At 42.8% G+C, this 14,195-nt stretch overlaps 1 protein-coding gene across 1 annotated transcript; it reads right to left on the bottom strand.

Annotated features, from left to right (window-relative positions):
• Window positions 1-142: 142 nt before the first annotated feature.
• Window positions 143-6,491, bottom strand: bud13 (BUD13 homolog). Its single transcript, XM_035431673.1, has 11 exons — window positions 6,307-6,491; window positions 6,051-6,144; window positions 5,413-5,497; window positions 5,259-5,307; window positions 4,340-4,614; window positions 3,704-3,954; window positions 3,289-3,397; window positions 2,508-2,646; window positions 2,002-2,192; window positions 1,535-1,616; window positions 143-1,228 (listed from the first exon to the last, which is right to left on the bottom strand). The coding sequence occupies exons 1-11, from the start codon at window positions 6,474-6,476 to the stop codon at window positions 1,135-1,137; spliced, it is 1,539 nt and encodes a 512-aa protein (XP_035287564.1). The 5' UTR covers window positions 6,477-6,491; the 3' UTR covers window positions 143-1,134.
• Between the last annotated feature and the right edge of the window lie 7,704 nt (window positions 6,492-14,195).

The raw sequence follows: 14,195 nt of genomic DNA, 5'->3' as shown, positions 1-14,195 counted from the left end.
ACTTCCATATGTGATCCTAGAAGCGTCATCCGATCTCCACAGCAAATAATATTGGGCTGTGTTAAAAACAGCTTACTTGCCAACTACTGAGTATGAAAGTACTAAATAATAGGAAAGAAAGCAGTTTTGTACATGGCCTTGATCAATGCTTACACCGCTATTTAATTTGTTTCCACAATGGACTGTCTCACATATATTACATTTTGTTAATGTGTGTGACGGTTCTTTTATGGCAGAGTTCTGTTCACACTTAGATATCGGTCACTTAAAAGCCTGAATGTGAACAGTTAATGCAAAGACTAGATCTGAACAAAAAAAATTGATATTGAGCATTAAGGCCTGTAATGTGAACTTAGCCTAACTGCTCTATAAGGGTACAACTGATTAGCAATTGTATAACTGGTCCAGTGATTGAAACAACCCAATTCCTTCAATGACCACAAGTAGATTTGGATGGTAATGCAATTTTAAATAATCTTGGATCAGGTATCCTACATAAACTAGTGTCCCTACTCATGGGGCTAAGGACTGGACTTGATTTACACATTGAACAAAATCCTTAGCTGTCCTCAAATAACTCAGCTGATGCTTGGAAAAATAAAGAATATCACACTTCCATCACATACTTACACAAAGCATTTACTGTACTTACAAATAACAAAATAAACATTAGACTTTGCAGTTTATAAATTGTTGTGGTGAATGTGCTGATTTGCTTCAGATAAACCCTGAAACAAATACCCCTTGCTCTCCAGATCATCATCTATGGAACAAAAAACCACAAGTGACCACAAGAGGCATCAAAAAGATGAACAGTATCTACAACACAGCTAGAATTTCCACCATTTGGTCGGTTTTCCTGACATGAATTCATCAACAATGTCAAATCAGAAAACCTAAAAAAATAATAATATAGTAGTCAGTTTTTTTGATGTCTGGAAAAGCTGACAGTGCGTCTGTCCCAAAGAAATGTCCTTCGGCTTCAAACTATGAAAGGAACCAGGAATCAAATGACTTTCTGCTTGTGTTTTCAAGTGGGCTGTTGGTTCTCTACACAGGTTCTGGATGTACAGTGTTTGAGGCAGCTGGCGGTCCGGTCCGGTCAGGTCCGATCTGGTTCTGCTGGACTGGCATCTACATGTCCTCCACACTCCACTTGTAGGCCGTCTCCTGAATTGCCTTCTTATCCGCGATACGGCTGTACCTCCGCTGCTCAAACCCATTTGACCTGTGGCACAAACAGGAAGTCACAGTCTCGTTTCTTGTTTCAGGGCAGGACTGCTGACCTAGGATCAGTTTAGCTTTTCACCTCATAGTGGATATGCCTAAATGGTTCCTTGTGGGAATTATGAGGAAGTAAACAAAGTATCCACCAATCAAAGTGACTGTTCTCTTACTTGTAACCAACATATTATATGATTGGTTGAGCTCCACTTTTTTCTATAAGGTGGCATTGTAGCTGTCTTATCCCAAATTTCATTATCTATGCCATAATACAGGAAATGCATGCAATGAGTTAAGCTGAGTAACATACCTGTCCACTCCATCCCATCGATACCCAGGCATAAGGTTAAACCTGTTAGGGGGTGGAGGCGGGCCCTTGTAGCGAGGTCGTTCTGTATCAGTGGCAAATGAAACAAAACACAACGATGCATTATCATTTATGATGCTCTTACCAACAGCCACTTTCAAGAAGGTTGTGCAAAGACCAGAAGAGACACTGTTCATTGAATAAGTGATTTACACACACCTAAAACATTGCATTACATGCCATTCACTTAAAAGACAACAGGAATTACATCACTTCAAATGATCTTCTGCAGATAGATAAAAGAGTCGCTTCCGTCATATGAAAATACAGGTCACACTAATTAGGTTAAGACAGAGCCAATGAAATCGTGATCTTTTATTCGAGTTCCTCTTAAAGGGCACAGTGCAAGTCCATTCTTAATTGTTAAGACTGGCTTCGGGCCAGGGCTCTGTTTGCATTGAGAGGCTGACCTTTGACCCCCTTGCGCTGGGAGTCCTTCTCCTTCTTCTTGCGCAGCAGGCCGGCCATGGGGTCCCCATCCCTCTCCTGCTCCCTCAGCATGCGGTCCAGGTCTTCATCGTCGGCGTGCCTGGCCAGCGGCTTCTCCGCTTCCCGCAGCGCGTCCACCGCGTTCTGCTGCTGCATCTGGCCCTGCGCCAGCCTGCGGGCATTCCGCAACTTCAGCGCATTTACGTTACATTACCTCGCCCATCGTGTCATTTCTTTACCCCAAGGACATGAAAGTGGGTAATGGTAGCCAAGGCTGAGGTGAATGAGATAGTGAGCGTGAGATTTCATAAAAATCTAAAATAGGTGTAGCTACTGTATGGAATCAGTCACTCACTGGTGTGCGCGCGTGTGTGTGTGTGCGCGCGTGTGTGTAAGAGAGAGAGAGCACATATGTCTCTGTTCCTGCTAACAGTATTGTTACATTTTGACAGGCGAGCACAGGACAGGAATGGAGTGGAGTGCTCACCCTCTCCCCCACTGGGCATATTTTTCGTCCCTCTCCGCCTTCTCCCCGGCCTTCCTGCGCTGCTCCTCCCGTTCCAGGTCGATGTCCCGCCTCTTCCCCGACTTATCCCTGAACACTGTCTCTGCATTCCGGGACGCCTCTGAAAGGGAAATGTGACAAATGGATTAGAACATTAAAATAATTGGGGGTAATGGGGTACAGGGGGTCCCCAGGGTCCTAGCATAATACCCAACCAGCCTTTCTCAGCCCAGCCACCGAGCTATCACCCAGTTTAACTGGCTTAATAATCTTTCACTCTTTAGCATGTTAAGATCCTGAGGTGATCCTCAGGTGTCATGGGAGGTGTTATTTATTTAATAATATTTATTCAGCACAAGTTATACTACAGTAACCCCAGTATGGAAATTTACTTGTCATCTTGGCCATGACATAAAATGCAAGCATTACCAAAAGAGAGCAATACAAAAGGGAAAAATGTAATCCATTATAAACGTTTGACTGGATCATTGTGAACTGATTTGATAATGCCTTTTGAGGAAAATAATTTTTTAAAATTCTAAAAACCTGTATAACCTGTATGTTTAGCACCTTTCATATAATACAAGCCAAAGTCTTTTTTAGCCATAACTTAAAGTATTATATGACTTCTGAACAGTGCTAAACACTGGTTATCAGTTTGTCCCCCCCCCCCCCCCCCCAATTTACAAAAGGAGTAAGTCCAAATGTTATTAATGAGACAATAGGGGATGAAACTCAGCCCTGGAAAATGGGGCTGCTGTACCTTCCAGGGGTTGATTGTTCTTCTCTCTCCTGCGGTTCTCCTCCTGCTCCTTCCTCAAGACGTCCAGACTGACCAGGCCTGCCGCCCCTCCGGAGAGCATCCGAGGAGTCTGGGGGGGCGCACAAGCCCATTTCAAATTTACCGTCAGCTTCCGCTCATCAAAAGGGTTTGTGTGCGTCACCAATGGAAACCTGGACTACAGTCACAACTCATAGCTATAACCCATGGAAACCTTTGCCAAAATGTTTTCACTATTAAGCCTGTGTAGGAATTGAAAACAATTACCAATGATTTTTTTCAATTAACTAATTGAAATGCAGTGAATTTCCTGAATTGACTGAACTGAAATGAAACAGAGCACAACTGTGCTGGACAGCACTAGAAACGCAAGCTGTTGCTATGGGGACGTGCTAACCGTTTGCGAGGTCCTACGCGGTGGGGAGAGGTCCGAGTCTGAGCCACGCCCACGCTTCTGGGGTCGTCTCCTGGGGGGGGACAGGTCAGAATCAGAGCCCCCGCCCCGCTGAGAGCGCTTCCGTGGAGGCGAGAGGTCGGAATCCGGGGAGCGACGAGCAGAGTTTCGCGGGGGTGACAGGTCCAAGTCTGAACTGTTCCCAAAGCGACTCGATCCCACTGCATTTTGTTTCCTCCTGGAAGGGGAGGAGTCTACACAACGGAAACAATGTATTATCCAATCTGGTGCCTTATAATGTTCTTCAATTTTCTGTTTCGTTTTCATGTACATACAAAAAGTATATATATCATTTTTTGTCATTCTGGTTAAAATACAATTAATTTTATTTTTTCATTTTTAGTGTCAAGGTTTCATAACTTACCAACTAATAAGACTGGTCCAAAACCCCACAGTGACTAAACCACAATGTCATTTAATATTTTGTACCACAATACATTTTAGGGTATTTTCCCCTTCCCTGGTTATAAGACTTTTTAGATGCTGCTAAAAACAGAAAAGAAATTCTAAAACTTTGAGAAAAACTTTGGTGTTGGTTGTCTTTTTTTCAACTGAAAGCCAGGTATTCAGAATAAACACCTTTGCTTCCTTTTTTCGGCACCATGGAGCTTGCGTGGGCTCTTCGGGGAGGAGAGGGGGAGGAGGAATCATGGCGCTCTCTTTTTGGGCCCGCTTTTTGCCTCTGGGGTGAGAGGCTGGGCGGCCTTTTTCTTGCAGGCGAAAGCTCGGGTGAGTCGTGACGTTGCCTCCGTGGTGGAGAGACGTCTGGCGATTGCCTTCCCGGAGGCGAAACGTCTGAAGAGTCATCCCTCTGTCGCCATGACGACTGTTCCATTTGAGAGTCATTTCCTGAGCTGGGACACAAGATGCATTAAATGTCTGCCTTACACACTTAATGACCAAATGTAACACTGAAACACATAACAAAGCTTTTTTTTGTTATATAAACATATTTGTCTTAACATTTACATTTCTCCAGGGTATTAGCACACTAGCTTCATGCAGGGCACTTCACAGAATACCAAACTATAACTATAAAGATGTCCGTACAATGTACAGTTAAAACATTTCAAGTTCTTAAAGAAGGCACCTGCTATAGGACCAAAATACTCACTTTGATTACAAATTTCTGAAAAACTATTTTTAACACAAATCTCAAATATCCATCAAATATGCTCCCCTCATACGAAGTTTCCTTGGGACACATTTCAGAAAATTCTGAGAAGCAATTAAGGGAATTTTGCATCCAAATTCACATAGAATGCAAGTTGACCACATGTAAACAGGAACTAGGCTATACCCAGGAAGAATGAACAAAAAATATTTAAAATTCTGTATTTTCGGCCTTGTGGCTGTATTTCCATCAAAAAAACTTTTATTGTAACCCAATTAGTTAATTCAAAATCAGATATATACTACGTACAAACTACTGGATAAAAAACAGAATGCCAAGGTCCAGGTATAATGACATGGTCCAGTTAAAGGCTAAATTAACTACCTTATTGTTGAATGGGAACCTTGAAGTTCTTGAGAATCACCATCTGTGGCTGAAAAAGGGGGTGGGGGTTCATAATTAAATGACTACCAGTGTCGGAACATTACGGTGTCAACGCGAGAGCTCAAACAGTTAGGCATGCAGCGTCTTTTCTGACCTCCTAGGCGTTTCCATTTCTGGCTGTTCCTGAATTCTTCCAGTCTCTTGACCTCCTCTGGGCGCTCATCTATCACCTCAGCCACCTGTACGGGAAGCAACCGAATTCCTGACGGTCACTGCTGCTGAACTATCAATGAACATATCGATCTGTATCCTACCTGCGCAATGGCAAAGTTCACGTAAGAGCTATTTGCTGGCAACCGCTGCAATACAGAAGCAGTAGGCTCGCGTGAAGCTTACAATAGCTTCCAATTCTACTGACGGCTAACCAAATGACAAAAAATACGATTTCAGACAATAGCTCGGGAATTAAATGTAATGCATGCTAATCAGTTGGTACCTGAACAAAGCAGCGCAATAGGTAAGTTGATAAATTGGTTAACTCCCTTACTGCACAGCTAACAATGTTGGCTACCTAGCGGGGTAGCTTGTACTAGCCGCATGCACAGCAAGTCAATTAGATTAATTGACTTCGCTAAAGCGAATTAACCTCAATGTTATATAAAGAAATGAAACCGCACGTTAATCCGTATATAAACTAAATGCACCAAATATCCAGGGTTCAAATAGCGGTAGCTGGCTGTTACGACAATTCTAGCTAGTAAACATGGAGGTAAACTCGAATGAAAGGTCTACCACGGGGGCCTCTTCATCCTCCTCCTCTTGGTTCTCTTTCTCTTCTGCGTTTATTAAATGCTCCCAATGCACGTCGTCATCCACTATTTTCATCCTGTGTCAAAAACATAATTTGAAAAGACAAAGTGGTGAACATGCACTGCCAGTACAGTAGACGAAGTCAAGGTAACGTTAGCTGCAGACTGTGCTAACTCTAGATTTTCATTGTATCCAACGCTAGTTATTTTCTACTAAGAAAGCCATATGTTCTACACACCCCTTCCGGATAGGTTTGATTCGGTTCTTTTTAGTTTTCTTCTCTTTTTTGGCATCCCCATCTCCAGATAAATAACGTTTAAGGTATTCCGCTTTTGAGAGCGTCGATGCTTTCCCACTGTTACTGAAGGTAGCCATTTTTCTGCGTCCAGCGTCAAAGCACTCAGACATTAGCGTCAGACGCACATTACGGAACTCACAGTGGGACAAAAATAAGTGGAATGACTGGCACAACCACAAAACTACAATGGGTGCACCCAGGGCCCTAGATGAAGCGCATAGGACCCAGAGACTGAAGAAAAATACAGGATAGGACCCCGTTACTCAAATGACGTTCATTGTGATTTTTTTCATGTTATTTGTTCCCTGACTTATAATGTACATCTTCTTTTTTCGTTTTTTTCTCTTAATTTTGTTTCTTTTTCTTCATAACTTTAATTTACATTTCTTTCTTCATAATTTTTTAATGGAGCGTAGGCCTATCTAGGCACTGTAGAGGGTTGGAGGGGCCAGGCATTGAATCAACAGAAGCAGGGCTTGACATTAACACCCACCACCTGGGTAGATTTGGTAGTATCGTGTAACTCATAAAGTTATGCTGGATTCGGTCGGTAATGTCAACTCATAAAGTCGGGAAAATATCACGTAACCAAGTCGTATAAACTAGGGGTGCCTTTCAACCGCTTTTTCCCCCCCTCGCCTTCTTTCCTGGCATGGAAGGCCAAATTAATTCATGCAATTCACAATAACTACTCCAATGACAACAGATGAAAAATATCACAGATTCTTTACACATACTGTTTAAAAAAAATGGTGATGTTTAATAAGTTTTTGTCAAAATGTATTATTTTTTATTTTTGCGATTTAACAATATAACGATTAAAGTAAAACTATTTTTAATCATTTTGAATGCAGCTCTTCCTTCAAATTTATAATTAATAAAATGGCATGACAGTGTATAACGTATTGTTTAATTTGAACCACTTTTTCTTTCTGTACAGAAAGGTGTCTGATTACACAAAAATAAATTCATAAAAACATGATAATATGATGTAGCAATGTGCTCACATTTCAGAAAAACAATTGTGGTTTACTTAAACAATTTGCAGAGTAAACTTCTCTGTTGAATGAATCAGGTTGACATGGGACCCAAGCTTCCACGCACACTGAAAGAAATATCTCTAAATATAGCCATAAATACCATATATCATTTATAATTATATATTAGAAAGGGGCTCCTCAGTAAAACTGATATAACATTGTAAATTGCAGATTTATGAAGGTGAACAATAGTCAATGTACATGTTCAGTGTCATTTTAACAACATGAAGCATGGAAACATCAGGGTTACATTTAGATATGTGCCAGTTGATATTTAGGAATTTAATGATGAGCTTCTCAGAGTTTGTTAAAGTACACAATTTTGTACAGTATTGCTGTGAATCTATACTGTGCTCTTCTACCTCCTTACCAGAATCCTATGGCAACAATGTTGTCGTTATCACCACACTATTTTCAAGCTTTTATTAAGATTTTATGACAAATTGTCACATAGGAGTACTTAATATATGTGTTCAGTCAGATGCACACACACTGAAAAGAAGATGATTTGGTTTTGAAAAGAAAAAAAAAACCCTAGAAAACTTTTCTGTGTCTGGATGGTTCCTGTGGTCCTATGTGTTCTTCTTCGGGCCCCCACCCAAATATTCAAAAGTAGCACCCCCCCCCCCCTTCCCGCCATTTCACTGATATTAACTGAATCCTCATTGACTTGGGGAGGTTTTAGCCATATTGCTTTTGCTTGTCCATTCTTTATGGATCGTGTGATGGAGGGAAGGAATGAAGGAAAGGTGGAGTTTTCTGGTGCAGCCGGGGTGTCCTGTCCGAGGCTCAGCTCCTGAGGCAAGGGGGCATCTCCTCTGGGCTTTGGGACACAGTGGGCAGGGTCAGACGAGAGCAAGACAGTTCTGCTGTGGCTAGAGGGTTGGACTGGCGCCTCTGGGCTCCTCCCTTATTTGGACCTCTGCAAGGGGAGAGGGAGTAAAGGGCCAAAAAACAAACAAACATGAAATGAAGTGGTGCCAGAGAATATGAACAAACATTTTGAGGTAGTGTTTGATCTCTGGATGGAATACCTCATACTGTATATCAGTAACTTAAAAGGTGGACAACTACTATGATGATGTATTTCATTCATATATTGCCATTCATTTAGCCTTAATTTAACTAGGAAATCAGATTTTGAAACTGAAAATAAATACATTTTGGTCATCAATAATTCAGTGTAAATAATAATTGAAATATGTATTGCAAATGAAGCGTGGGATTCTTCAAAATAGATGCTCCTCCCTCTCCCCTTGCCTGTCAATGAGGTGGGAGGGGCTTGTGTACAGCTCCTGTAAGATGTCCTCCTCCTCATCCTGGGAGGCTGTGTCTTCTGGGCAGAAATGTTCTCCATTCTCCGGAGGACTGAGGTATGTGGGCTCCACCACAATAGAGGGGAGTGTCTCTTTTGGGTCCCCACTGGACAGAACCCCCTCTGGCCCCAGGGGCACCTCAGCTGAGCCTGGAAATATCTGATGCATTGAATGGGATTATAGGGAATGGATTTCAGCATACAGTAGAATGGGACTGTCAGTTAACTCAGAGAAACCTGAGGTCATCTGTCAATGGCACACTGCACCACCCTCCTCCCCTGTCACTTTTTCAAAAAGACCAACAACAGGCTACAGTCTCCAATTTCACATACCTCGGCAGCATCATTTCCAATGATTGCACCCAAGAGGAGAAAATAAATAATCGCCTCAAGCAAGCCTCTGCATCATTTGGAAGACTCTGAAAGAGGGTCATCCAGAAAAACCATCTCAATCTTAACAACAAATCCTAGTTTACCAGGCAGTCTGTTTCTACTCTGTGCGGGTGTGAAACACGGACCAGATTTAACCGTCACGTGAAAGCTCTGGAGGCCTTTAACATCAGATTCCTCCAAAAGATCCTCTCAAAAACTTGGCAAGACAAAATCACACATCCAGAACTCCTCAGCAGAATTGAATCCACTCTACATCAAGACCAGCTCAGATGGCTGGGACGTGTGATTTGCATGCCTGATGCTTGCCTTCCCTGCAGGGTTCTCTATGGCCAGTTACGCCGAGGTCAGCGTTCAGCTTGTGGACAAAAAGGTTTAAAGATCAAACCAAGACCATACTGAAGTTATGCAAACTCAGTCCTACAGATGTGGATAATTTTTCTGCCTGTCGTTTGCTGTGGCAGTCTCACTGCATTGAAGGGAGTGCATAGATGGGGAAAAAGTAGACACAGCATTGAAACAGCATAAAATGAGGCCTGCTTGCCAAATTACACTGTCCCCTCCAACCAGATATTCACATTCCCTGAATGCAATCGTACCATTGCATTCGAGGTGGGAATATACAGTCATCAAAAGACCCAAAAATGAAAGAGAAGATGGTCATCATTGGGATATGAAGGACAACCATAAAAGCAAGCATTTGGAGTCTCGAAATGTGGCAGCCCTATAAATTCCATTTGTGAGGGAGTACTGACACACAGCCTGCTGGGTAGTGAAGTTTTGTACCTGGAAGGCCTGCTGGTCTGATACCTCCTGGCAGGGGGTCTCCTCCGCTAAGTCCTTAGTGGTGATCACATCCATCTTACTGCAGAGACACGGACACAAGCGTTTGTACAGAGGATACAACAGACACACTGACAGTCTGGTCAATACAAACACACTTGCATTTAGGTTAGTGCAGATACACTTACAAACAGGCTGGTATCCGATACAAAGAAACACAGACAAGTAACAGATTACAATACATTCACTGACAGCATAGAATAGACACACTCACAGACAGGTGAAAATACGCACACTTGAGGGTTTTTTCCACCAGGGTGCATGCTTTAATATTTCCCATTTGGCAAAAGTCAGTTTGACACAGTGAAGGAAAAAATATCCTAGGATTGCTTTGCCTGTCCCCATAAAGCATGCATCTCTCAGACCACTATCAATGCCAGCTGTGGGCCCGCAAGCAGTTTGCGAACCAGAGCACTACAGACTGCACTCAACTGCATCGCCTCAAATGTCCACTAGCAGACTGCTGTGGTGACAGTTTACTAAATGCTGGTGGACTGATGGTTGTCTGATGGCAGGGCCACTAGTGGGAAGCTAGTGGGAATGTGTGCTGGCTAGGCACTTGCCTACACACCACAACGTAGCACAAATTAGGTCTGAAACTCAGTATATTTGATTTGTTAACTGTCTTTTGATGTGGTGTGTGTCGCCTTTGTCTCAGATACATATATTCTAACTTTTTTCGGCAGTCTCATATTGGCTGCTCTCATTGATGTGAACTGGGCTTTGAGGGCTGAAACTTAATAATGTTCAGTGTGTAGTTTACGTGGGATGCAGCCCAGTAAAGAGCCGGTAATCCACACGTATTATCCTCAACTACTGCTGCTTCACAAAGTCTTTAGTGCCTCTTTCCTTCATCCTCTGACATGGAGAACATGAACAAAGAGAACAAGAACAGTATAAACATTAAGCATGTCCGTGTGTGCTTGTATGTGCATGTTTGCAAATGTGTGTGTTCATGAGTGTGAGTGCGCGTGCTTTTTATTTTACTGTGAGGTGACGTGATATCTCTTAAACTAGGATGAGCTGGTGCGGGGGGTGGGGGGGGGGGAGTAGCTGTCCTATCCTGTAATCCCAACAGTAAGACGTTAACAAGGTAACAGGTTCACATGCAGGATGACAGGGCTGGATTCAGTCCAGGGCACAAATGAAATCATCAGCATGAGTCAACAGAGGGAGCCAAGGGTTAGTATTTCACACTGCTCTGGAGATACAGAATATATGTTAAATAAATAAATATATAAATTCATTACCATACTCAAAATATAAAATTAATAATGGCAAGCTATTGACCTCAGCATCACATCCAGACAGATGAAACAAGTCTGATTCGGACCCCAGCCAGAAAACATACAGCGCCCACTAGTTGAGCAATAGCCCAGTATTCACAATGGCTGCACAGAAGCCTAATATGCGTAGTAGCCCATGCACACTAGCCCAGTATGTGTACTAGCACACTATCTGTGCAGTAGCCCAGTATGCACAATAGCACACAAGCTGTGAACTAGCCCAGTATGTGCACTAGCCCACTAGCTGTGCCATTGTCCATAGGCTGCGCACTAGCCCAGTTTGCAGACTAGCCCACTAGCTGCACACTAGCATATTATGTGCACAACAGTCAGCCCACCGGCATTTGGAAATCAGCACCACAGCGATCCACTAGAGGACAATTGAGGTGAAGCAATCGAGATTTGCATCAGCTGTTAAAAGAATGCAAAATTGTTGGTGAACGGTCCTGATGCTAGCGAACCACCGCAGTGGCAATTTGCAAAACACTCCCAAACAGACAGCTGGCACTGATCACTGTCCATTAGGTGTTGATTTAACACTGAATATTCTGCTGTGTAGTTCCACTCTGAAAAACCACAAGACATGACACACGACTACAAAACAAATCACAAGTCAGAGCACTCAAGCCCTCATTGTAGTTGCAGATTTGCTTCTGGACACTAATTAATACTAATGATGGGTTAGCATGGGGTAATCAATGTGACATCTGAGATATGTTTTTTCTTTCAGACATCAAGTGAAAGTCCTGTAAAATCACTAGACCCTTTCCATTTTATGATTATTGACATGTATTTTGCAGTGCAATATTGAGTTTTATGCTATGTAGTGTTTTGTGCAGCTAACTCTTGGCCAGGAATCTCTTGAAAAACATTTGTATCTATTTTTACCCCCAGTCACACAGTCATGGTCTTGCGTACACCTGAGTTTCTCCTGGTGCAGAGAGTGCCCTCAAGAATCGAACACGCCCTGCTTTGGACTCACCTCCGAGTTGCAAGGCTAGCATCTCTACCAGCCTCAGGAGTCATCCGAGCGGGGTGAACAGGGGTAATGCTAGTATCTAAATGTCTCCCTGCTGGTCTTGCAGAGGGGCAGCTCATCTCCAAGGGCAATGGTATCAAACAGCCAGATTGCTATGACGAGGAGACCTAACTGTCTCCCTGAAACCAATGCCGGACTTTCCACTAAAAACTACAATCTCTTCCTCCCTGCTCTTAATCTTTGTGTCAGGGTCTCTTTCTCTCTGTATTCCTCTTCTTTTCTTAACACTGCTATTTCTTTCTCTCTTTCTACATCTCCCTCTCTTCCCTTCTATTTTGTTCTCTCCTCCTCCCCTCTCTGACTACCTCCACTTCACTCTCTCTACCCCCCTGCTTTTCAGCTCGGCTTTGGCACCATAACAGGATTAAGGTTTCCCTCAATTACAGCATCAGGGCAGGGGATTCATGTAGCTGGGAAAGTCCCTCTGTTAGCACGAACACCGGCTGTCACTGCCCTGGGTACAGATGAGGAAACGAGTGCGTGAAGGTGTGTGAGACCAGCAATTACTCACAAATACCAGTGTTAGAAACTGATGTTTATATGTCAGCTGCTTTCTGCTAAATATATTTTTTTATCTTTACATATTATAGAATAAAATGTAATTTTCCAGTTATCTGTATGTTCCAGTATGTCTGTAAATGATTCATAATTTATAAACTTATAATCTGTTGGCAAGTCACTTCAGATAAGATTGTTACAATATCCTCCCAAGACCTTGCGATTAATTTTTGTCCCCTGTAGGGGACATGAGCGTCTGAACTTAATCTCAAGAACCTCTAATTTTAAAATGCTGAAACCTACAGGGCATTCAGTAAAAGCAAAATGATTATTTAAAAAATATATACTCACCACAACTTTCATCATCGATGCCACTTCTATTATATCAAAAGGAAATACTTAGCCTTTTTTCTGCCAGGTCACAGGTGGGTATATTACGATTACTTTGCTTAATTTTCACGACATTCATTACATTTGGGCATAAGATCCCATACACCATGTTACTAATGCAAATATTCTTAATGTTGCTAATTCCAAAGGTGTTGCTCTCTCAGTTACACCTCTATAAATAATCATCCGGTGTTACAAAACGGCTCCTGGAGGGCAATGCAAACAATTCCAAAGGTTACCACTAGGTGGCAACAAAAGAGTAGGCTTCACATTTCAACAAGGAGCTACAGAAGCAGGAAAGACTCCGAAAAGAGACTAATTCTGCTCGTTCCTATCAGATAGACTGACACACAATTACTTCAACACAGCAGTCAGTTACAATGCAACAGTACAACAATGCATGTCAATGATGGTAAATGTGTGAAACCTTGTGTACAACCTTGAGATTTTTTCTTTCTGGGCCACTGAAAAGCCAGCACGCTTGCTTTGATTGAAAAGTGTGAAATCATGTGACTTGGTAATGTGCACTTGAGATTGGTCCTTTTAAATCACCTGATGTGCAAGACCTGAGGTATATGTGTACTACATACCAAAGTGTGGAGCACAGGGAGTTCAAAGAGCATGTGGCTGTGTTCCACACTGTACAACAGCACAGTCTTCACCACTGTTTAAAAACGCACAGTGGCGTACCAGCAGCGATGATGTCACACACAAAGCACTGTTGCCTGGGACCAGAACCGAGGTGGACAGAGAAAGAGCTAGCTGGCCGAGACATTGAGCACCTCATGCCGGGTCATTCAGCTGCGCTGGTCAGGTGTGCGGTGGTTTAATCCACACTGGCCTCACTGTTCAGGCACTGGCTTGGTTCTCCTGTCTCCAGTGTTGCTTGGCAGTGGTTGGAGAATTTGATCTTCCAATCCCAGCATCACTGCTCTACTGACCCTGCTGTAGACAGGGATGCCAAGAGTTAAGCCAGCTGATCTTCCAGCCTGGTGAAGCCCAACCCTCTCTTCCTTAGTAAAACATTC

Source organism: Anguilla anguilla, chromosome 9, assembly GCF_013347855.1.
Source record: "Anguilla anguilla isolate fAngAng1 chromosome 9, fAngAng1.pri, whole genome shotgun sequence".
In the NCBI taxonomy this organism is placed as follows: Eukaryota; Metazoa; Chordata; class Actinopteri; order Anguilliformes; family Anguillidae; genus Anguilla; species Anguilla anguilla.
The sequence above is the reverse complement of the archived record's forward strand: the minus strand, read 5'-3'. Positions and strand labels throughout refer to the sequence as shown.